We start from the raw sequence: 26,288 nt of genomic DNA on the forward strand, positions 1-26,288 counted from the left end.
AAGCAGGAGATCCCATGGATCCAAAGAATTACAGGACCATCATGGTTGGACATGTTATGTCCAAGATCTATGCATCAGTGTTAGATGGCGAAGTCAGTGCTCGCGCAAAGGTACAGGGGCTCAGGGCATCCGGACAGGCCGGCTTCAGGGCGGATCACTCGACTTACGATCACATTTTTACACTTAGAGGGATCATTGAGGAGGCCAGACACAGGAGACAGAGAGTATATTGTTGCTTTGTGGATTTCCGCAAGGCATTCGACACCGTTCCCCGCGCCCGACTCATCAGACGTCTGCAGGAGTTAGGCTACGACTCGGTGATTATCTGGGCAGTAGGGATGGACTTCAGGTCTTCTGTGATACACATGACTTGAAGGTCAACCTTGGGAAAACCAAGGTGATGATCTTCAACACTTCCAGACCCGCTATGCACCGAGAGCAGTTCCTCTTCGCCGGCGACCCTGTTGAGATAGTTGACTCTTACACATACTTGGGCGTTGTCTTCTCAGGCCCGATCTTCACGATGCGCCCGGCCATGCAGGCCAGAATCAGCCGGGGATACGCCGCTCTTGCCAGGCTGGAGCGACAGTGCTACCACTCCCACTTCCAGGACCCGCGGACCAAGTCTCTCCTTTTTGATTCTTTGGTCCGCCCAGCAGGCATGTACGGTGGCCCTTGGTGGGGAGTCGACCTTTCAGACACAGAGTGGGCTCGAGTTGAGCGCCTACAGATACTGATGTTTGCTCAGATGATCCGTAGCAAACCATCGGTACCACACCAGATCATTCTAGCAGAATTCGGCGCCTCACCCCTACAGCTTGATGCGGCTTTTCAGACTATCACCTATCTCCACAGAGTCAAGGATTTCAGCTCCTCCGCTGACGGTCGCCTCTGCCTACCTTGGTTAGCCCTATCCTCCTCTATGGCCTTATCCGCTGATGGGGACCAGCGATGCTGGTATAGTCGTCTTTCCAATTGGTTCACCCGACTGGGCCTCGACTTAGACCGGTTGCCTCCTTTTCAGTACAGCCTCGACACTCCACCATCTCCCCTCTCCCCCACTGACGAGAAGGTCAACCGGCTCATTCGAGCGGATCTGCTCCAGCTCCACACCTGGCGGACATGGTTTCTTCACTCCGAGCTTCCTGTGAAGCTCGACTTCTATCGCCGACACTGCCTCCAGATCTCACAGGAGGGCTTCATCACACCTCCGGGTTACACACAGCTTCATCTACCACATGTGCTCCGGATCTCCCTCGGTCAGTTTAGGGTCTCGTTACACCGATTACGGATCGAGAGCGGACGCGCAGAGGGTATCCCACGAGAGGACCGCCTTTGCCCACTTTGCGACTTGCAGGAGATCGAGTCGGAGGAGCACTTTGCTTTCAGATGTCCTATCTATTATGCCATTCGAGGCGGATACCACTGCCTCTTCCGCAACGGATTCGGCTCCCTCCCACACATGCTGCAGTTCTCGGATCAGCGATGCCTAGCCGCTTTCTTACATGAGATGACTCGCCACCGAGATACCTCTCTCCGAGCACGGCGACACGAGCAGCACACACAGCGTGAGGACACCCAGCGGCCTATCACTGACTTCTTTCAGTCAGAGGATACCTCTTCTCAGTCTAGCCGATGACGCGGACGTGAGCGAGAGCCAGAGCCACGACAGCTGCGTCAACGGACAGACTCACACATCCAGGTCCATGACATCTCGTCTCTGCTCTCTGCCCCCCCCACCGGGGTTACCGTTGCCCTCATCCACAGGGCCACCCGCCGCCCCCGACGACCGAGCTCGACTAGGCCGCGTGACGTCAGAGGCCAATCATCTATCGCAGGGTTTTTTCCGACCTCCCATTTGACGGACCCTCTATGATTGGTCTCTGACAATCACCACCTGCACTATCTCCCCTCTCTGCCCCATTTTTGGTGCCCCCCCTTCTTCTTTGTATCATCTGGAGGTAGACACATATTTTTTGTATCAGGACTAGACACACAGTCCTTCATAACCTCTTTTTTGTAGAAACGGTTGGTTGGCCCGTTTTGAGACCACCACCGTTATGCTCATTGTATCAGTTCTTTTTAGTCTCATAGACCTTCACGGTCTCCCGAAGACTTTAATAAACTTTCTTTCTTTCTTTCTCTCTCTCTCCCCCCTTTGCACCTCTCCTCACCCCCCGTCCCTTCTGGTGCCTCGCACTCTCCTTCTTGCCCGCCGCACGACAGTGGCTGGCTGCGTGAGCTAGGCTGCGCCGCCCTGTCTAGCCCCCTCCCTGCATTCGCCTTCATGCCCTCACTGGGCTGCTTGGTGCACCCAGCAAGGGTTGTAGGTCGCACCTTTAGCGGGCTAGAGGTCGCCCCGGCTCTCTTGTGTGCCCTCGGGGCACATGAGCTGTCCGAGTAGTGGGAGGCCACTCATTGGCCTTAGCCCCATACCCAGCAGGCGATCCAAGAAGACCCCTGCAAGCTCAAGTAGTGGACAATGGGCTGGATGATAGCATCCGATCCGGACCTCTTGCAAATTTTCTTAGCCCTGAGGGTAAGGGTTCTAGTTGCAGTTTTGGGGATGATCCTCGAGGAGCCTTTTCAGGGCCAGGGAGCGCTCTAGTGGTGTTCCTAGAGAGCTGCAGGCTTCGCTTTTCTCCCGTCTTTTCGTTCTTTCATTCAAGCAGCAAAGAGCGAGTTTCTTCTCTTGGGTTTTGAATTTTGGCAGTGACCATTGGTTTGGCAATCAAACGGCAACATCCTCGACTCCCTCAATTGTCAAGGTTTGCTTATCCCCTAGAGAACAACAAGTGAAGAAAGCAGTGGAGTCTCTTTAGGATAAGACAATAGTGGGTAGGATAGTGGGGCTCATACCCACGAGAAGGTAGGTACGTGATTAAATCCAGGTGAGTTTAGCGCTAGAGAATGACCACATCCAGGAGGTCACCATCTATGGCACGGGGGTTTTCCTCCTCGAGTTGAGCTCCCCTGACACTTCCCGAGCCCTCATAGAGCAGAGCCACCTTTCTTTAGGTCCGCACCTGGTCTACTTCATTCCATGATATCATGGGTTCACTGTGGAGGACATGGAGGTGACACACCATGTGCCCCACTTACTAGTGATGCTACGCTTCAGAGGGCTCCCGAAGGAGTACCAGACCATTCTACATTCTATAGGGCGAGCTTTGGGCACAGCTCTAGAGACTCAATCCCCGACGGCATCCTCTGTGATAGCAGACAATTGGGTCCCTCACCTAGGGTTGGTCATAGCGCACCCAGAGACCCTCCCACAGGAGATCTTTCTCGAGACACTTGATGGCAGAGAGTTCAAGCAGAGGAGCGAGATCTCTAGATTACGAAGACAGTGTCTACGATGCAGGTAGATGGGACACCTATCCCACAAGAGGAGTGGGCTGCCTGTCCAAAGAGAGCCCCGCACGAGTGTGGTCGGCAGATGGAGTCCTGGACCCCTTGGGTGGAGCCATCTGGGGGACCTAGACCAAGGTGAAACGTAATGTTATGCTCCAGCCGAGATAGCATGACCTCGGAAAGATCGGTGGGCATTTTCCCTTAGATGACCGACTTTTGTAATATTTTATGTGCGTAAATAAAATGGTCAAGGGAAGTAAATGCCAAGGTCCTAGGTGAGGGTGTAATGGCATCGACTAGGTGGTTCTGAGTGCTAAGGCCTAGGTGCACCTAAATGTGTAAAAATGCCAAGGGGCAAATGTTTTAATTGTGCCCAAGAGAGGGGTAAATGGTGTACCAAGATAAAGGTCTAAAATGATGACATGTGGCAGGAGGGAACCATCTAGGGAACTGAGGGCTTGTGGATAAGCATGAAGGAAATAAAGTTACGTATCTTTTGTACATGTGATCCATGAGATAGGCTGGGAGGATATTCAGTATGCCAACGCCTGTGAATTTTAGTCCGTGAATATTCACAAGGAAGGAGAGATTAGATACGGTTCGTTTCATTTGGTATCAGAGCTTGCAAGTTTGACGAGGGGGAAAGTAGCGGGGTAGGCTGACGATGAGCTGTGATGGCATGGCGCACCTTCAACTATTTGATGTACAAGCCTCGCGTGCTTGGTTAATGCTAGAAGCTTAAGCTCTTACGCTGCTGGCCACACTTGGAGCTCCATCTGTGTAAGGTATTCTGCAAGTGGAAGAACCCTTGAAAGAGTTGTAGGGCCTGGGCCTCCCTGGTGGTCCGACAACTGTTGGTGGGATCGTCACGCTATTTTGGTGACCCCTTTCGATGCATCCTTTGGCAGGAAACGCAAGGCTGCGGTTTTGCAAAATGAGGAAACAGGTTTTGAAGCTTGTGATCACCCTGTGTATAAATTTTTGCGCGAAGAAGGGCACGTAAGGTCGCTTCACTTGTTGGAGAAAAAAGGAGAGGACGATGCTTTTTTGTCCTTTGCAAGAGCTTATCCGTTTTTAATCACCAAGTCGACCAAGGCATCTGAAATTCAGAGTTACCCAACGGAGATAGTGCCGAGGCTTTTATTCCTGGGTGATCTGAATCATGCGAAGGCTGAGAAGTGGTTGAAGGATCTTCAGATTTCTCAAGCGTAGCGATGGACGATGCACGGGCAGCGGTATGGTCATATGGGTGACTCGTCGACGATGCGTGGTTGACGGGTCCCCCGCTTCCAAATTCACATCGAGGCCTTCAAGTCATCTAGTAGCTACTCAAAGCAGTAGATAGCGTATCATTCCGAGACAGAGAGCAGGCTTCGAGACATCTACGTTACGTGGATATTTCAGGGAACAGTGTGAAATTAGAGACCGTGTCGTTTGGTCTGGTCTAGCTAACTGCAGATAATTCATCTGTTCACCAAACCAGAGCCAGTTGGTCCAGTTAGTGTAACCAGACAGTTATCCATCTAATTACTGTGGAAAAAAAAAGAGAGTTTTTTGGCCACCAGTTTCCACTTATCTGCTGTCAGTTAATTTCTTGTCAGAAAGACAGAGTTTTGCAGAAACCTAGAGACTTGCAAAGGCTTTGGCAGAGAAGTCCGGGTGATTTGCGCTACTTGGAGCATCCAGGGAGCATCTTTTTTTCCCTTCTATACAACTTTTCAGTCAGTCTATTATTCCTGTACAGCAAAAGGGGAATTCGAAGTGTGATATACTTTTGGGGTTTTGACGTACGGAAAGAAGTTGAAAAAAAAAATTTAAAAAAAATAAATAAATAAATAAAAATTTTCTATTTTCCCTTTTGAAAGAATGGAGACAGAGGGACAAGATTCCAGGGTAAATCCTGGTGAATCTAGAGCGCGATCTACGCAAGAAATGTCCCATCACACAACACCTACTCTGGTGGGTAGGATTTCTGTATTAGAAGATGCTTTACAACAGATCATGAACCAGCAGCTTTAAGTGAATGCTGGTCAAAATGAAATTAGGGAGATGGTGCAAGCCTTGTCGGCTAGACCATCTACAAATGAAAAGGGCAAAGCTCTAGCAGAGCCAGAGCCCAGTATACACTCATCAGAACGTGCAAAGATCAAGGTATCTAATATTGCTAATTATAGACCAGAAAAGTACGCTGGTCGGATGACTGAGCACAGTTCTGATGTGATCGAGGTTTGGTTACACAAGTGGGAAGAAGCCTTCGCCATTTGTGAAATCAGATCTTATCTAAAGAAAATCCGCGAGACCACTCGCCTGTTTATTGAGGCAGCGGATAGATGGTGGATAAAGCAACAGAAAGATCAAGTTGCCCCTACCACCTGGGAAGGGTTTAAAGCTGAATTTAAGAAACACTTTCTTCCACCTGGCGAAGAGTCCCGAGCTTGGGATGCTTATAGAAACCTTCGCCAGAGGAATTTGTCTACATGTGCTTAATAGTGATATTATTCAATGCTCTATAGTCTATACAGAGGCGAAAAGTATCATCTTTCTTCCTCTTTAATATCATTGGCGAAGCAAAAGGTGAAAAACTTGGTTGAATCTGCCCCAGCTTGAGGTATTCTTCCAGTTGTCTTTGCACCTCAGCTTCTTCTGTAAAGCTTAATCTATAGAAAGGTCTATTTACAGGTTCTGCCCCTATCAGTGCGTAGAGTAAGGAGCTTGTTCCCTGATTCATTTCCAGGCATGGCAAGCTAATGTCTGAAGCATGGGAACACATCAGATTTGGCCTTCATGCCATATATCCAAGCAAATATGGTGTAGTCATCCACAAAGGTAGAAAAGTAAAGGTAGCCCCCAAGAGATGCTGTCCGCATCGGCCCGCACACATCACTATGCACAAGGTGAAGCTTCCTGGATGCACCAACTGTCCCATCCTTTGGAAATAAGAAATGGTGCATTTTGCCCAACACGCATCCCTCACAAACCGGTGCATGCATGGGTGGGAGACAACCACCATGTTTTGTGAATGCATTTTAACCAAGCTTCTGTAGTTGAGGTGACCCAACCTCGCATGCCATAAGTGGGAATCTGAAATTACAGATTCAACCACCAAATTTGCCTCTATAGCAGGCTGTTTGTCATAAACATCAAGATTATATAGCCCAAAAGAAAGTGACCCAGTAAGTACTATGATGTCATCGTACTGGTTGTCACACACGGCACATTGATAACCATCAAAGAGAACTCGAAAGCCATTCAAGGATATGGCTGCAATGGAGTTGAGGTTCTTCTTGATACGGTGACGGGTAAGGGGAAGGGAGGCGATGGCGATGGCAATGGCAAAGGCTTGCTGCTCCACCATACAGAGACGCAAGACAAGGCATTGGCTCTAAGGCATTGGAGCAGAAGGGGTTGATGAGGCTGAACGGAGGGCTAACAGAGGGGTTGGCGAAGCTAACCGGTTGAAGAGCAACGAGGAGCGACGATCCGGAGAGAGAGGATTAGAGAGTGACGATGAGGAGAGAGAGGAAAGAGATGAGTCGGCAAGGCAGATGATGGAGACAGAGGCGAGCTGATTCCGGCGAAGGTGCAGTAATATGGCCTGCCTGAATAGGATTCGTTGAAGGATGCATTAGACTCAAGGCGATGGAGCAATATCACTGGAAGAATTCCAGCCAAATGGTGCTAGAGCAGGTTGGAGCACCTAGAGGAAGGCCCGAATGACTGAAAAGAGTGGAGATTTGAGCAAAAAACCTCCAAAAATGCGACAAGTCGTACGGATTCGTGGAAGCAGCACGCACTTGTCTGTACAGGTTCGTACGACCGTATGGACGTTTGTACGTACGATAGTACTGACAAAATTTTCCCCGACCGAAATGGTGCAAGACAAGGTCGTTTATATGCGGGCAACTCAAAATTTTCAAAAAACATTGAAATCAGACCTCAAAAAGTCAAAAAACAGTGGTTGGACTATTTTTCTACTCAAAAAACAGGTTTCTAGCGATGAAATGAGGCACTGGATTGAGCTGGAGCAAAATGGCAGGTAGGAGCAATGAGAGCACAAGGGAAGGTAGGTAGGAGCAAGAGAACCTGCTTTGATACCACTGTTGGGTGCAGGAAGCAATGAAACGAGAGTGGAGTGTGGGGAGCAAACAACAGTACTGCTCAAATGGATAAGAGAAAAATACAAAGGATGGCCTATATGTCCCCCAAGTCAACCATATGGTTGACCAAATAAGTCAACTCATAGAGTTGACCTGACCTGCAAGGCTCATACCAAGGCTAAGTGCTAACATCTTCTTCCCCAGAAGCACCAAGGAGGCAAAAGGAGAAGTGCTATGAGAGATGAAGTCCTTCTCAGGCAATTCCTGCACGTATACTGCCACTTCCTCCTACTTCACCTTAGAGAGACGGTATGGGGCTTTGTTTATTTGCTTACTGCCAGGCTCTAGAACAATGGCATGATCCACATCCCTCTAGGGAGGCAATTGGGATGGCATATCAACAAATACATCCGCAAACTCCGAGAGCAACTGCTGCATATCACAACCCTCAACACGGGGAATGCTACCCCCCTGAGATACTGACACATTCAATCCATAGAGGGCATGCTCCTTCCTGAGCTCTCTGGCCAACTGACTTGCTGAAATGACCTGCAATTTAGGAGTGGCAATGCTACAGCTCTACCCTTGTTGATAAAGCTGAGTGATAGGGCATTTAAATTTTACCCAAAGATTTTAGCCAATCGCAGCCCATGACAATGTCTATTGGGCCCATGTCCACTGCCAAGAGATCCCCAACAAATTCATTCAGAGAGCTTGATCCTTGCATCTTGGCAACAAAATTTATTGATCAAATGCTGTCCATTTGCCACCTCAATGCTCAGCCCATGATCAATCTGAATAGCAATCAGTCCCACCTTCTGTGGGGTCTTAGAATTGACGAAACGATCAATCTGAATAGCAATCAGTCCCACCTTCTGTAAGGTCTTGGAATTGACGAAGCTATGAGTGCTACCGCTGTCCACAAGCATGTGAATAGTCTTGTCATTAATTTTCCCTTCAATCTAATAGTTTCAGCACTTTTGGCACCTTGCATGCTAGTAACACATTTGACATTCAGCCCTCCCGGGATGATGTGGATGGGAATGCTCCTGTGCTGAGGAGGAGATTTATTGGGATGCTTATCTAGCACTATATGCTATCTCCTCTGATGCATTGATGGGTGCTAGGAAGTACAGGTGCAGGAATTTTTTGAGAAGAACTTCATCTGTCATAGCACTTCTCCTTTTGCTATATGCAGAATTCTAAGGCAGCTCCCATATTGTTAGATTTGCAGAAGCCTTCTAGCTAGGGTCACCTAGAATTCAAATTGCATAATAAGTTGTTGTGGTGCAAGGACAAGATTTATTTAGTGCCAGACTCACAATATAGACAGCTGGTTTTGCAAGAAATGTCCTCCTCTTCCATGGCTGGACATGCGGGTGTCACTAAGACATATGAGAGAATCAAACAGAGCTTCATCTTGGAGGGATGTGGTTAAGTAGGTGGTTGAATGCTTGCCTTGCCAACAAAATAAAGTGGAGAGCAAATTATCCGCAGGTCTCTTGCAGCCATTACCCATTCCAGACGGCAAATGGACGCACATAGCAATAAATTTTATCACAAGATTGCCTACTATTGATGGTGGATGGGACAACATCTATGTTGTGGTGGATAGAATGACAAAAAAGGCCACTTCATACCCATCTTAGGTTTCTTGGCAATTCATTGAGCATGTCTTTAAGCATCAAGGCTTCCCTCAAGAAATTAAGAGTGACAGAGATGCAAAATTTATGGGTTACTTTTGGTAGGAGTTATTTACAGCAGTGGGTACTTTGCTGACACCTAGCACTGCATACCATCTTGAGACCAATGGACAGTCGGAAAGGGTAAACAAGTGGGTGGAGGAATACTTGAGGCACTTTTGTCATGATACTCAAAATTCTTGGGATAGATGGTTGGCACTTGCTGAATTTTGCTACAACCGTACCAAGCATCTTTCTATTGGCATGCGCCCGTTTGAGGCAATGCACGGATGCAAGGTTGGAATGCCCTCTTCTTTTGCAGACCCAGCCCCCTTGTGTAGCAGCGAGTACATGTAATTTTGAGAGCAAATTTCTATGGGAAGGGATGGCTTTAATGAAGGGGGGGAAAGGGCTGTGTTGGTGGTCCTTTAGGTGGGAATTCCCCTATCTTTTACTAGGCTGATAAGATCACTTGGATGTCCCAGTACCCTTGTGTAGCAGCCAGTACATGTAATTTTGAGGGCAAAATTCTATGGGAAGGGATGGCTATAATGAAGGGGGAGAAAGGCTATGTTAGTTGTCCTTTAGGTTGGAATTGGGGAGGGACTATATAAGTCCCCGTCCACCCCTCATTTTGTACTTTTTGATGTGGCATTTAATCCTATCTACTCCCTCCTCCTTCCTGCTACGTGTTGCCTACACTCACACTCAGGGGGGTCATCGAGGAGGTGAGAGCACGGAGACAGAGGGTGTATTGTTGCTTTGTGGATTTCTGCAAGGCTTTTGACACAGTGCTGAGAGCCAGACTCATTAGACGCTTACAGGATTTGAGATACGATCGAGAGATCATTTGGGTAGTTATGGTGCTTTCTGTGAGACACATGACTTGAAGGTCAACCTTGGTAAAAGCAGGTCATGATCTTCAATACATCTCGAGCAGCCATGCACAGAGAGCATTTTACCTTGGATGGGTTACCAATGGAGGTGGTTTCATCCTACACCTACCTCGGGGTCCTATTCTCTAGCTCGATCTTTATGATGAGACCAACACTATGGGCTCGATTGAGCAGGGGGTATGCTGCATTAGCCAGACTTGAGTGACAGTGCTTTCACTCTCAGTCTCAGGACCCTTAGACCAAGTCTCTCCTTTTAGACTCTTTGGTTCGACCCGCATGTATGTATGACAGCCCGTCTGATCTATTAGAGACGGATTGGGCTCGACTTGAGAGGCTTTCAGGTTCTCACGGTTTCTCGGATTGATCCGCAGGAAGCCTTCCGTTCCACATCAGATAGTTCTAGTTGAATTCAGGGCATCTCCACTTTAGATCGATGCAGCATTTGAGGCCATCACATATCTCTTCGGCATTCAGCAGTATGCACCACAGAGCGACGTGGGCTTCCTTGGTTGGCTTTATATCTCAGCAGAGGGGTACCAGAGGTGTTGGTATGCCCATGCCTGCAGATGGTTTGAGAGCCTTGGGCTCAACATGTATAGGCTACAGTATAGTGTTGAGGCCCCCTCTATGCTGCTCACATATCATGAGGTGAACCAGGGCATCCGAGAGGATCCTCTACAGTTACACACCTTTTGGACTTGAGCTCCTTGTGAAGCTCAACTTCTACAGAGACCATTGTTTACAAATCTCAGAGAGGGCTTCATCGACTCACCGGAGTACACACGGATCTACCTCCCACATTCCATGAGGATTTTGATAGGACTGTTTCGAGTCTCATCACACTGCTTTTGTATAGAGAGTGGTTGTGCAAGGGCATACCTAGAGAGAGCGGCATTTGCACCCTATGCGACTCCCAGGAGATCAAGTCAGGGGAGCATTTCGCCTTGAAGTGCCTAGTATACTAACTGATCGAAGGTTGATACTACTGTATGGGTTTGGCTCCTTACCTAGTTTTTTATCTTACCTAGACCAGAGATGCCTGAGCGCCTTCATTCATGAGGCCGTTTGACATAGGGGGCGGTTGCTCAAAGCACGTAGGGGGAATCATTACTACACACATCCAGACTCCACCTAGAGCATGATCACCGATTGTTTCCAGGCAAATAGTATTGACGAGTAGGACTCACGGAGGCAACGGTCTCGGGGACTCAAGCCAGAGTCAGAGTCAGACTCGCTAGCACACTGAGGCACAGATCACGCTAGGGGATCTGGCCTTCATGCTTACTAGACCTAATGCCCAACCCATCGGAGTGACTATGGCACTGGTTCGTCGCAGGGCAACAGCCAGGAGAGTTTAGCGAGCTACCCACGCCGATAGCCGCTAGCGCCCTATCACAGGGTTTTTACAGCCTCACACATCGATGCCCCCCCGCCTAGGGCTGATACTCTCGTTGGCTTCCACCCAGAGAGTTTGCCTCTCCTATGTATCGATGCCATTATGAGCAAGGCTTGTGAACAAAATGAGAGCAAGAGAGTGAGCTGAATGTAAGTCTGCGGAATAGTGGACTGAAATGAAGTGAGTAAAAAATAGAAGTGAGGGATTATGTCTAAGTGACAAAACCCTATCTTATCCACTAACCATAATTAGGGATTAGACTGTGGTTAGGGGGAAAAACCTCAATGAGGGAAAAGTGCCCCTAATCCACTTATTACATTACATTGGCCACTACCTAGAATATGATAATAATTCTAACACCCCACTGCAGTGTCAACGTGATGTACAAGGTAGTGATCAATCACCAAAAGGAGATAAGTTTAGGGCACTGCGAAATGCCTCAAACTTCTCACGTGGAAGTGCTTTGGTGAAGATGTCTGCAACACTGTCATGTGTTGACACATTGATTATACTGATCTCCCCTGCTCTCTGACATAATGATAATGAATCTCAATGTGCTTCGTGCGAGCATGAAACACAGGATTCTTTACCAGTGCTATAGCACTCTGACTATGAGTGAGAATTGGAGAAGGACCCTCCAATAAGAGACAAAGATCAGCGAACAAACGTCGCAGTCAAACACTGTCGCTGTGAAAGCTGCCATGTACTCAGCTTCACATGAGGAAGTAGCCACTGTAGATTGCTTCTTGCTGATGGTTATGATGATGTCGATGATGATGCTGAGATTGATTGATATATACAGTCGAGATATGACTATGTTGTACTTAGGATATAGTACTGCCATTTTGCATTTTTTGCATTATGCATTGGTGTGGATGCTCGTTTAATAGCTCCACTACCACAGCTCATTGTATCAGTTTTTTCACAGTATCATAGACCCATCGGTCTTCTGAAGACTTTAATAAACTTTCTTTCTTTCTTTCTTTCAGCCAAGAAATGCAAGCTTTTCCCAAAAAGAAACAATTACCACTAGTGGACTGTCTGGTATCATAGTCTCCAGCCCAATCTGAATCACTGTAAGCATGCATCTGCAAGTCACCCCCCTTGGGAAACATCAAGCCATAAGACTTTGTGCCTTGCAAATAACGGAAGATGCGTTTCACAGCCTACCAATGTGTTGTCTTTGGGCTGCGCATATATCTACTCACCTGAGATACTGCATACTACATATCGAGCCTAGTATTGCACAAGTAAATGAGGCATATTGTAAAGTGTGACATCCACTGATTCACTTGCATCATACATAGTAAGCTTCAGCCCCGGCTCCATGGGAGTGGCTATAGGCTTACAATCATGCATGCTGAACCTATCCAAGAGCTTTCGCACATACTTGGATTGAGACATAACGATGCCACACTTGTCTTGTATAAACTGGATCCCTAAATAAAAATTTAACATGCCCAAATCTGTCATGTCAAATTCGGCTTTCAACTCAGCTTTAAAATCTGCAATTATTTTCTCATTTGACCATGTGAGCAGCATGTCATCTATGTAAAGAATGATGACCAAAATATGCCCCCCATCCTTCTTGATGTAGAGGGTGCTTTCCGTGGGACTGTTATGTAATCCTTTACTTGCTAGGAATACATCAATCTTGGCATACCATGCATGTGGGGCTTGTTTCAGCCCATATAAAGCTTTGTTTAGCTTGCAAACCTGAAGTACATTGCGAGAAAGTTCAAATCCAGGAGGTCGTTTGACATAAACCTCTTTTGTAAGTCCCCATTAAGGAAAGCTGTTTTTATGTCCGACTGATGGACATTTCTCACAAAATTTGCAGCCATGGCAATAACTGACCTTATTGTGGTCATCCAGGATGTAGAAGCAAAAGTCTCCTCATAATCTATGCCCTTCTTCTGTGCATAGCCTTTGGCAACCAGCCTTTCCTTGTAGCTGTCAATGGACCCATCTGGCTTTCTTTTTACTTTAAAAACCCACTTGGTACCAATGGCATGCTTACCTGGTGGCAAATCCACAACATCCCCAGTCTGATTTTTCTTAATGGACTGCAATTCATTGTGCATGGCATGCATCCAATGCACATTATCCTTTGCTTCTTCAAAAGAGTCTGGTTCTTCTTCATCAAGAAGAGTACTTGCATAAGCTGTCTCAATTGAAAGAGGCCCCCCCCTGCGTGCCTTACTGTACTACGAGTCCTGCTAGGCAATGGGGCCTCAAGCCTACTCTCCCTAAGAGTCTATAGCAATCAATTTGGGACTGTTTTGGTTGCATGTATCTCTTGAATCTCTTGCCTGACAACTTCATCCACACCCTGCGGAGGTACAAAATCAGCTTGTGGCTGAATCAGGCATGTGGATGAAGAGGAGGTTGCTGTAAATTCTGATTTTCAGCATGAGCCTCAGGTGGGGAACCAAATGCTATAGGAAGCATCCCCTCAAAACCATCATTTGAAGAAGCTGGAATAGTAAATTCAGCATGGGTATGTGCTGAATTCTCTGAAAATATAACATCTCTACTCACAAAAATCTTGCGAGAAGTAGGATTGTAGAGACGACTTATGTCGAAACTCCACAGGCATGTGGGCATATGCCGTATCTGACAACTTATGTCGTATCTGACAACTTATGTCGAAACTCCACAGGCATGTGGGCATATGCAATACAACCAAAAACTTTGAAGTGATCCACCGAAGGCTTTCTCCCATGCTATGCCTCATAGGGAGTGATTCTCTTCAAAGCCTTTGTGGGAGCGCGATTCAAAACATAGTTTGCACACATGAGGCCTTCGAGCCAAAACCTGTGAGGCAACTTTTACTGGTAAGCATGCATCTATCCATCTCCATAAGAGTGCGATTCTTGCGCTCAGCTTTACCATTTTGTTGAGGTGTAAGCCTCATTGTAAGCTGATGCGTGATGCCTTTCTCCTTCAAAAATGCCTCAAACTCATGAGACATATACTCCCCCTCTCTATTTGTGCAAAGTGTCTGCACCTTGAGTCTTGTCTCATTCTCAACCATAGCCACAAAGTGTTTGAAATGCATAAACACTTCTAATTTTGCCTTAAGACCATAGACCCAAGTGCAGTTGGTGAAGTCATCTATGAATGTAACATAATAGAGATAACCACCAAAAGCAGGTGTCCCCATGGGACCGCAGACATCACTGTGAATGAGCTGTAATTTGCGTGTAGCTCTCACTGCACCATCCTTCTTAAAAGAAAATCTATGCATCTTGCCAAGGATGCAACCCTCACATGCATGAGGAGGAGGTGACTCTAAAGAAGGCAATGCATCAACCATAGCATGCTTCTGAAGTGTCATTAAGTTGCCATAGCTCATGTGCCCATACCTGACATGCCATAACTCCGCATTCTGCATCGCAGCAGTGGGAGTGCTCACTGATAATGCAAGATCGGATCTTTTCTCATATATATCTAGCTGAAAAAGACCCTGATACAAAGTGCCAGACAACATCAAAGCATAGTCATTCTCTTTGTAGAAATCACTGATAGAGTTTGTGCATCTCTAGAATCCCATCTTTTCTACACTGCTGTGGGAGCCATTGGAGCAACAGCTTCAATTACTTGTGCTGCATTTTGACCTCCTCCAGCTGTAGGAGTGACAGGTGTAGCCATAGAATCTGGCCTTGCTTCATCTCCATTGACATAATCCCAAAGATGTTTGCCAACCAAGATGTTGCGAACCATAAAACTCCATAAGGAGTAGTTGGTGCCATCCAACTTATCCTCTTGTGTGAGGACTCCAAACACCTCATTGGGGTTGTTCTTAGCCATTTTTGCCAAATAAACTCAAAAAAACACAGCAAATTGAACAAGTAAAATCCCTTTATGGGATGCAAAATGCACAACCAAAATCTGCCAAAGAAAATCTGCCCACAGTGACAAATACTGTCACAGCCCATCAAAGGCTTGAAATGCACCACAATGCTTTGCAATTGCCCAAAAGTCTGCAAAAAGTGGCAAAAGTCTGCAAATTGACTCACTCTGAGTCCAAAACTACTTGTAGACCTCCAAAATGCTCTTTCAACTGCCAAATTTCATCCACAATGCAAAAGCCCCAAATTTCTGCAAGAAATTGCACTTGAAAGGGACAAATGAACTAAAAGCCCCAAATTTTGCAAATATATGCAAAAATTGCAAAAGCCCCAAATTTTGCCTGCAAGATTGCAAGCAGAACCAAAAAGCCCCAAATTTCTGGAGCAGGTTCTGCAACCTGACTGCAATGCCTGCAACAAAACAATATGCCCCAAATGCGCTCCCAGAATGCAAGCCAAACAATGGCTATCTGCAAGAATGCCTGCCAAAGAACACTTGTAAGAATACCTATAGAGAAAAGAACCTGCACAGAAGGCATGTACGGAAGAGTTGTGGCGCTGCTATACAGAAATTCGTACACAGTACGAATAGAATGGCGCAAGAGCTGTACGAACGTACGTCGCAGATGTATGGAATTGTACAACGCAGGCAAAGTACCTAGGTATGGCGCTGTACATATAGAAGCGGCGTCATACGTGCGGCAAGCTGTTAGGTACGGAACAGTACGGAATCCGTACAGTCGTACTGATTGTACGGAATGTGTAGCTCGGGTTGCGTGCAGACACAGAGCACGCAGTTGTATGGAATGCGTTGGAAGCTGTACGGACGGGAGCTAGCTGAGAGCTAGGAGCTGGGAGCAGGTCCGGGAGCAAAGAGCTAGGTGAGGCGCAGGAGCTTGGGTACGAGGAGCTGGTCCAAGAGCTTGTCATGCTTTGATACCAAATGTGAACAAAATGAGAGCAAGAGTGAGCTGAACGTAAGTCTACTGAATAGTGGGCTGAAATGAAGTGAGTACAAAATAGAAGTGAGGGGTTTTGTCTAAGTGACGAAACCCTATCTTATCCACTAACCGTAGTTAGGGATTAGACTGTGCTTAGGGGGAAAAACCTCAATGAGGGAAAAGTGCCCCTAACCCACTTATTACATTACATTGGCCACTGCCTAGAATATGATATTAATTCTAACAAGGCTATGGATCATGGTTTTTGGTTATGGATTTTTGTATTGTCTTGGGTGTAAATGCCCGTTTAGTGGCTCCACTCATCAGTTCATTGTATCAGTTTCTTTAAGTCTCATAGACCCTTTTTGGTCTTCTGAAGACTTTTAATAAAATTTCTTTCTTTTTTTCTCCCAATCTCTCTCTCTTGCTTAGCCTCTCCCTCCCGCTAGCCTCTCCCCGCTCAGCCTCTCTCTCTCTCTCTCTCTTTCCTTGTCCGTACCCCGTCCGCACCTCCGTACCTCGTCTGTACCCTGTCCGCACCTTCGTACCTCGTCTGTACCTCTGTACCCCGTCCCTTCGTCGTCCGTACCCCTGTCTACATAGCCCGTCAGCAGGCATCCAGTACCGTACCGCCCGTTAGTAGAAGCCATACCTCTCCATTCGTACCTCTACCTCCGTACCCGTTAGAAGCAGCTAACTAACCCTAACCCCGAGTTGGGCTAAACCCCCAACCCAACCCGGGGGTTAGGTTAAGCTAGGGTGTTGAAACAGACAGCCAACTATGGACTACTGGCCTACCCTCTCCTCCAAGCCCCCCTCAACTCCCTCAACTCCTTCAACATCCATCAAGACTCAGTACTCTACAGTTGCAGCCATGACACCCTCTCCATATGCACGAAATTACCAACAAGAAGGCCGAAAACGACCCATCCTTGGGCAACAGGGTCAGATCTTTTATCTGCAACAGGCAGTGAGAGAGCTACGATTGGAACTGGCAGAAGTAAAGGCTCGACTTCGCATTCTAGAAGGGCGTGGTAAGCAGTCAATAATTGATGAGGCTGTAAAATCTTGTAAGGATTCCACCCCTACCCCGCAGCTAGTCTCTACAGTCAAAGATCTTGTTCACACTAAAGTACAAACTGCCAAGAAGGAAGTGATTGTGGAAGTGGACACCAAAGCATGTAAGTCAGATATTCAAGCAGAGATTAAAGAACACGAAGCTAGATGTGGTAATGGGCTGAAGATTAGAAGAGGGGGACTCCCAGAAGATTGGTACAAAGAGGAGGACACATATAGTGAAATATTGACAAAGATCAAAGCAAGCTTGCCCAACATTGAATGGGTGGATGATGATGAGCAGGATGATGACGACCAGGCCAGCTTCTATTTTGCACTATAAAGGTCATGCTATCCTTACACTGAAGTCAAAAGATATTCGGATTAAGCTTCTTCAACAATCTTACAAGTTGAAGGGCACCAAAGTATGGATAGCAGAGGAGCTTACACAAGCTTAACTAAAGATTAAGGCAGCTGAATTAGCTAAAGTTAGGGCTGCCAGAAAGGATGGAAAATGGGCAGTTTATCGTGAAGGCGTAGCACTAATCAGAGAGTTCAAATCAAAACCAAAAGACTCTCAATCTTAAACTGATGTATGGCTATTTACTCTTCCAGACTATCATGTAGGTATTCTAAATAATGGAGGTGGCTCTTTGCACTCCTTGGGAGCTGCCATGTGCCCTCCCTAAAGCAGATGTACTAGAGGGTTTCTTGCTGTCCCATAGATCTTTTGGTCTCCAGTGGACGTTAATAGACTTTCTTTCTCTATCTTTCTCTTCCCCTCACCCTTCTCTCTCTATTCCTCTCCCTCTACCTCCTTTCCTCACTTCTTACTCCTTCCTCTCTCTCCCTTCTGCCAATTCTATCCCCTTCCTCCAATCTGCCCTTGCCTCCTTCATTGCATCGACATTGGTCTAGCAGGTTTGCAATCGAATCACTCCACATTGGACCATCTAGGTACTCTTTGGGTTATTACGGAAGAAAGTCAGCTCAAGGGGCAAACATTGTATTGTTGCTAGGGAACTTTAGAAAGGCCTTTTAATACTATTCCTAGGAAGGGTTTGTGGGAATGTATGGCACAACTTGGCACACCCAAAGAATATCATATTGCAATGGCACACGTATATGAATATGTGCGTTGTATGCTAAAAATAGAAGATGGTTTCTCTTGTCCATTCAGTAGTGATTTGGGGGTATAACAAGGATGACATCTCTCGCCCATTCTATTTGGCCTATGCATAGATCATCTAGAAGAGGCAATTATGCAGGTGGCAATAAATGAAAAGCTCACAAGGTCAACATTGGGAAAGCATCTTATCATGTTGGTTTCATATGATGACATCATAATTTTCGCACGTGAGTTTGACATGCTCCAGCACCTCCTACATTTTGTTAAAGAGTTTTGTGAAACAAGCAGCTTATCAGTCAATGTGAGGAAAACAAATATCATGGTAGTGAAAACCAACAAGCCAAAGGTCTACCCCATGTTTCACATATAAGGGTGACACAATTGAAATAGTTAGCTCCTTCAAATACTTGGGTATCGATGTGCCAACAATGGTGGACGGAGTGCATGCAGAGAATGCCAGCTAAAGGTGGGATGGCCGGCTACACCATGTTCTAATCTAAATTAACTCGGGCAACATGCAAAAACTGCATACCAATGTTGGACATGTTAGTGCTATAGTGGATTTAGTTTTTCTTTATGGAATGGAAGTTTGGGGGGGTAGCGTATCTCAAGCCTCTTGGAATGACATTGAGAAAGTGCAATAAATGTTCTCGAGACAGCATTTGGGGATCAAGCCAACTACCCGCTACTTAGTGATGCTTCTAGAAACTAACATACGACCCATTGAGATGGAAGCCATCATATGGGTGTACAAATATGTGAGAAAGGCTAAGGGGACGGAAATGCATCGTCTGCTAGAGTAATGCTTGGAATGCAAGTTGTAAAGTACAAAAGACAAACAAAAGCAAGATTCTCTCTTCTAGTTGGGCACAACACATCCAAAAATGGTTTAAGAGATGGAATGTGGAGTAACTACTATATTTTCCATAAGAGGGTATGCTACTTCTAGATATTGAGTCATATCTTGTGGATGCGTTTAAGCTAAAATGGCAAGAGGATGCAAGGAATAGCATAGTTGCACTCGCATCAATCCAATGTGTTATGAAACATATAAAGCAACATCAGGGTGCACCCAACCACATATTGTCAATCATTCCCATGCCACCTAGGGCAAGGCGAGCTATCAAAGTTCTTTGCACTTGTTCTCATGATTTGGCCATTGAAACTAGAGCATGGAGTGGCCTAGAAAGAAAAGATCCAGTATGCACATTATGTGAAGGTCATGACATTAAAGACGAGGAACAATTCACACTCGCATCCCCAGCCTATGCTAACATTAGAGTGCACTTTTTAGGCATTGATTAGCCAATGTATCAATCTATCCCAACTTCTTGAGATTAGTCATAGAAATACCCGTCTCTTGGGTACCTTTTAGGTCTCCTATTTGAGCATATACAAGAAATCATGACAAAATGCATAAGAATTGAACCCTCTGATCACTTAAGAGGAGACTATGCAATGTTCATACTAGGTCCCATAGGTCATGTCTCAGTGGCCTACTGAGGACACTAATATATCATCATCATCATCTTTTTCACTATACCTTAGTTGCTCGCATGCAAGGCCCCCAAATGACAAGAAGCCAAGAGCATATAGTGCAGGTGAAGATGAGATGCATTGGCATCTGTATGTAGGCGTCCATGATCTTGATGAGATGGGCAGCACGATAAAGACAGCATATGGCTGTCCAAATCACCTGTATAAATGCAAAAAGGGATGGAGGAAGGGCATACAACCACCTGAGGTGATGATGTGTCATTAGTCCATAGGGATAACACTGACATGCCACACAAGACACATGGTAGTTGTATAAAGGTGGTTGGTGTGGCAAACAGACTTGTATGAGAGGTGTTGACGTTGGTAAAATGCCACGTGGACTTGTATGGTGCTCATGTGGTAGGATACGTTGCTGATGACATTGCCCCTGATTGCTGACATGGCAATGGGCATGGTGGTGTGATAAGGTACGTTGTTGATGACATAGGTGATGCCATTGCTCTCAATCTTTGACATGGCAATCGATGTGCTGAAGTGGCAAGTCGGCCTATCACATCGCAGGTCGCCAAGTCACCTGGTTAGTTGGTTACAGATTGACTGGTTGGTCGGATGGGCTACTTTTACCATGCCCATCTCATGGGGCATATAATTGGGAGTTCCACTCCCATTCTCCATCACTTCTTTCTCTTCCCTCTTCATCACTCGAAAGGAGCGAGAGTATCCAAGGCGTAGTTTACTCTTGCACTTGTTTCCTTTACCTTTGGTATCAAGAGCTGTGCTGAGAAGGCTAATGACACCCATTAGTTTTTTCACCTCCCATCTCAAGAGTTGTGCAAGGCAGGCTATTGACACCCAATAGAGAAGAGCATGGTTTCCAGGAGTTCTACTTGTGCTGGAGATTCATTGTCAGCCTTATTGAGATGCATTTAGACAAATCTACTTATTATATCTTTGTTCATTAGCCTTTGCTCACTCTTCTCCTTTCTGCTCCAAGTGAAGCTCAGCTTCTACAGAGATCAGTGCTTGCACATCATAGAGGAGGGTTTCATCGACCCACCAAGATACACGCAGATCCAATTACCCCACTCACTGAGGATCTCTATTGGGCAGTTCCGGGTCTCTTCACGTACACTTCGTATTGAGAGCGACAGAGCAGAGGGCCGACCCAGGGAGATGTGCATATGGACATTATGTGATATGTAGAAGGTTGAGACGGAGGAGCACTTCATCTTCAGGTGCCATGTTTACTATGAGATCCGAGGGCGTTTCTACTGCCTCTTCAGAGATAGCTCTAGGGTTTTGTCCTGATTCCTCTCCTACCCTGACCAATGATGTTTAGCGGGCTTCATCCATGAGGTAGTCAGGCACCGCAAGAGGATACTCGATCACGGAGACAGGAGCAAACTTCTTTATTGGCAGATCCCTCTTAGAGCTCTATTACGGAGTTCGTCCTGCCAGATCACATGGACCCCCATGAGACGAGGCCTCGACATGATCGTGACCCAGAGCCAGTGACCCGACAGCTCAGATAGAGGACTGACGTGCATATTACACTAAGGGATATCCCCTCTCTGTTCAGAGTCGGAGCCCGGCCGACAAGGGTTACTGTGGCCCTTGTTAGGCGTAGTGCTATGACCAGGAGACATCACAGAGCCGCACCCATGAGCAGCTAGCTAACAGCACTCTATCATTGATTTCATGCCTCCATTGCCTCATCCACCCTAATCTCCTAATGATGATGATGATGTTGAGATTGATATGTAGTCGACCACTGACATGACTATGTTGTACTTAGTACTATCATTTTGCATTCTTGCATTCTGCATTGGTGTGGATGCTCGTTTAGTAGCTCCACCCTCAGCTCGTTTTGTACCAAGTTTTTCACAGTCTCATAAACCCATCGGTCTTCCAAAGACTTTAATATACTTTCTTTCTTTGTTTGCTACCTCTATCTGCTCGTTATCTCTCCATCCTATTGGTACATTCTGCTGTTCTGTTCTGCTCTTGCCCACAACACAGGCCTCTACTGAGCTCTTGGCCACTACTTCCCCATACGTGTCTCTTCTCTTCCTTGCTTGTGTGGGTTTCCCACCTTTCCTCCTCAGAGACTCATCACTCATCATTGGTCGTATGCATTTGGTGGTTCCAGCCTTTAGTCTGCTTTTGGGATGTGGGCTTGTTTTGGCCATGCTTGCTCTACAGCAGTATTTGCGCTCCCTATAGCAGCAGCCCTATAGGCTACCATCGAGCAGCCAAAGGGGCTTAACAAAGAGGAGCCAACGGAAGACAACATATGCACAAAAGGCAATAGAAGGGTGTGACGGGTTGTGTTGAGATTTCACACAGGCTGTGGTGATTTGGGCTATGGCACTAAGTCAACCTGTGGCGTCACTTTGGGCTTTGATGAGTTAGAGGTAGCCTCACACATTTGTTGACGATCCATTGTGGGTGAGCTATTAGATTGTAACTGGCTTAGCTCCTTTGTATGTGGGCTCGACGACCTTTCAATACAAATATGGGTCTGAAGGCTAATTTCACAGCCCTGCTTCTCTAAGTAAATAACCAGAAGTGGGGAAACGCTTATAGGGAATCAACAGGTGTAAAGCCAAAAGTGGCAGTGAAAACCCAGAATGGATTTTTTGTTAGTTTGGGACAGAACAAGTTGTCTGTGACATTGTAGCTGACCTGCAGCCATGAGAAATCTACATGTTTCATGTAGCTTGCTTTGATTGTGGCTCCAATACAGCACTATGCCTGTGTAGATGCTTTGCTTTCGGGTAGCTAATTTGCCACGCCAATCATAGCAGTAGCGCATTAACTTAGTTCTCATCCATGTGTAGATCACAACTTCTCTTTGTAGGTTGCTGCTTGCTTTAATTAATCGTTGCACCAACTTGAGTGTGTTCCATCGCAAATGGTCTTCTGAGATGCTGTGCCTTTGTGTTGCTTAAGGCCTTTGTGACGTTCTTACTGTTGGCCTTCTCTCCTACAGTAGCCACTGCTTTTGTCACCTGGTTGAAATCCTTGCTTCAAGACAATATTGCTTCCATGTTTGACGCTGGCGCAAACAAAAACCATAATTCTTCTTTTTTTGCAATTCTCAGAGAGGTCTTTAGGGTGTATTGCTGCTAGAGCCTAGAAGACTGCCTAAGCTGTGGGTTTGATATGGCCTGGAAAGCAACGTGCCTAAGGAGACTCACGAGACTCTGATGCCCTTCCAGAAATACAGGTAGAATCAATGCACACGCACAATGAATTGCAAGTGCCAATTAATGGCTACAATGTATTAACTAAAATGCAGCAACTGACAGCTGCTCACATACAATGAATTGCAAGTGCCAAATAATGGCTACAATGTACTAACTAAAATGCAGCAACTGATGGCTGCTCACACAAAATGAATCATTTGCACTCAAACCTAACTGTTGGTGAGGAAGTGTGAGAGAAGCCTACTTTTGGCTTCATACAGATGCTCGACCATTATCCCCCTCTTGTGTGGCATTGACATATTGTGCCAAACAAATGCATTAACACACGTCTGGGTGAATGCGCTCATGTGATTGGATGCCTAGAGTGTTTGGTGAGTGCAGCCTTGTGTGACATGTAGCAAAGCCCACTAGGACTGACTACACGATGGCGCCCATCCCCTTGATCCATGGTGGGATTTTGTGGGGGTACACCATCTCATGTGGCCGCTTGAAAATGTCTAACCCCCTAGGGACCAATGAGATAATGTCATGACGTGGTCCTTCTATGCCCCAAGGTTATAACTACCCAAGGGGTGAATGAAAAAACTGAATCCATAGTTCATGACTCACTTTTCCAACAAGCTTGACCGTTTCTCCCAGGATTTAGAGCTCACTTGATTGCAGAAATCATTAATCTGCTTCAAGAGTTTTGTTGAAAGGGTCTTCAAGACTCCACCCGTCTGTGTCACCCCTCAAAGTAGATGAATCTTTGACCATATTCCAGAGCAGTGGAAGATCTTAAGGAACAGGATCAGAAGGCAAGATTAGGGAAGACTTGCCATGAAATGGCTGAACTGTTTGAACATTTAATATAAACCTGCATTTACTAATTTGTGATTATTTCCACGAATTGTGGGATTTAGAAGCCATTATTTTGTGCATGATCAATAACTAGCAGTATGGATTTCAATTTGGTTCTCTGGATGTCAGATATTACTTCGTAGCACAACTTCATCTCCATATTTATCTCTTTCTCTCCCGCATGTGAAGTCATCTTTCTGGATCTTCCTGTTAACCCTTCACTTTCTGAGAAGAATCCCTTGTCAGTACAGTTTTCTATCTGCAGCTACTATCCCTACCAGTTTATTCCATCAGAATAAGAAGCTACATCACCTGAATCTCTGTGAGCAGTCTTGGAGATTGGGAATCACAATATATACTAGCTCCGCCATATTTCCATATGGATGATCTTTCAGTTCCTTTCTAAGCTTTCAGATTGGGAATTCGATCTAGTTTAAGTTTCAAGATTTGTTTAATTTTATTTTACCTGACTATATTGAATCAGTGACAAGTGTGTTTGTGTGTGTGCAATAGTGGTATTCCTCTCTTTTCAGTGTAACAATGTAGGTTGTTAGTCACCCTTACATTATGTTTTAGTGAAAAAGGATTTTGGTTATCTTGAACCCTGGGTTTCTTGAATAAAGAATCTCAACTTTGCAGCCTATTAAAAACTCCTAGCACAAGCAAGGTTGCAAGGAAAGGCTGATTTGTTATAGTTTTCTGGGGGGCTATTTTATTGGTTTTATGAGCTGATTATTTGATTTTAGAGTGGTGGAGATGCAGGAGATACTTGACCAGCAACAGGCAGAGGAAGCTGCTGAGTCTGAAGGAGGTTCTGTTTCAAATCTTTTGACTCCAAGAGGCAACAAGACGTATATATTCTGAACTTCTTTGTTTATATACTTTGGGTTTCAATACAGTTCTGTACATTGGATATACACTTTCCAAAGATCTTTTTATGTTAGGGTAGTTAATATAGCAGCAGTAAAGTACCTCAATGATGACATCTTTAAATAATCCCAGGCCATCCACAACAGCAGGGAAAGTAGTGATGGATCAAAGGGAATCTGAGGATCAAGTCAAGGAAAAACAAAAAGCTGGAGGAAGAGGCTATAAGGACAGATGTTATGAAGAGATTCGGAGGGCTGTGGAAAAACGCTTTGATGAACTTCTTTCCAGGGTGAGGAAATAACCATGTTGTTTCATTAGGAAATATGAAACATTGAATTTGCCTATGGATGGCATCAATGTTTCCTGTTTGCCACCGGATATTCACTTGAGCTTTGGTCTCAAGAAATTTTTTGATAGGTTCTGGCCATCTTCGGATTTCCTTATTCCTCTTGTTCTTACAGTCAGCAGTTTGTTCAATTCTTATGATTTAGTACTCCCTGGCAGGAGATCATCCATTTCCTCAGACCCCATCCTGCAAATCCAATAAGTTGTTGAACTCGATCGATGAAAATAACTAATATGACTAATCATCATGGTTCTCTCAAAGGGTCTTAACTTGGCCATTCAAGTACTAACATGCTTATGTAATCTCATTTTCTTATATTTAGTCTCATAAGGCTTTGAATGTGTTCATTCCTGATGTATGTTTACATTAGTTACTATAACTCTTTTAATTCAAACATAAGGCTCCTTACAAAGTGGAAGCTTCTCTGCAGCTTGTTGAAGAAGATCTCAGGGCTGCCCTTGAGGAAGCCAATGCAGTAAGTAACAAAACGCTGTATATGTGGAGTCCGTCATATTTTGAGTCTGTGTTAATGCTTCTGAAAAAAGAAAGAGGATTATGTTGACGAATGTATTCTGTGTCTTGGTCATAATCATGCAGATAGCCGGGGAATTGCCCGATATGTATGACTTTGTAGCGCCATGCTTTCCTCCCAGGTATTCTCTCTAGGTCTTCGTTTATGAGAGCCTGCATTTTCTATTCGCTAAAATCTGTAGTTCCAGACCGGTAAATTCAAGAGAAAATGGATGAGCTTGTAGCTCAAACCCTTGAATAGAAGTCGATAATTCTATTCTTTTTCAACTGATTGCAGTAATAAGTTCATGATGATTATGCATCCCTGTTCTGCTGTGCCTCTGTTAGAGTAGTTCCTTTATCTCCATGCCCTTGTCAGAGTAGTTCCTTATCTTCATACCCTGTCAGAGTAGTTCCTTATCTTCATGCAACAAATTTGTATCTATGAAATTTTTTTGTGCGAAAAGCTTTTAGAAGAAGGCTTGTCCAAAAGCATCTTTCAACAGGTATTCTGAGTGCCCCCGACTCCTCCTCTCTTGCTGTTTTATTTATCATGGCATATTAAAGTGCAAGTTGCTGCCAAAATACTAGACAAACTTGATATGTTCACC

At 45.5% G+C, this 26,288-nt stretch overlaps 1 protein-coding gene across 1 annotated transcript in view; it reads left to right on the forward strand.

The window, feature by feature from the left end:
- SEC6 overlaps nucleotides 1–26,288 on the forward strand; it is a 102,014-nt gene that overhangs the window by 48,286 nt on the left and 27,440 nt on the right. Inside the window, exons 9-12 of the mRNA XM_087391376.1 lie at nucleotides 24,698–24,802; nucleotides 24,954–25,110; nucleotides 25,598–25,642; nucleotides 25,765–25,820. Coding sequence (XP_087247502.1) covers nucleotides 24,698–24,802; nucleotides 24,954–25,110; nucleotides 25,598–25,642; nucleotides 25,765–25,820 — 363 coding nt within the window. The remainder of the gene's footprint in view (nucleotides 1–24,697; nucleotides 24,803–24,953; nucleotides 25,111–25,597; nucleotides 25,643–25,764; nucleotides 25,821–26,288) is intronic.

Source organism: Dipteris shenzhenensis, chromosome 20 (assembly GCF_047967505.1).
Source record: "Dipteris shenzhenensis isolate YYH24624 ecotype China chromosome 20, Dip_SZ_1.0, whole genome shotgun sequence".
In the NCBI taxonomy this organism is placed as follows: domain Eukaryota; kingdom Viridiplantae; phylum Streptophyta; class Polypodiopsida; order Gleicheniales; family Dipteridaceae; genus Dipteris; species Dipteris shenzhenensis.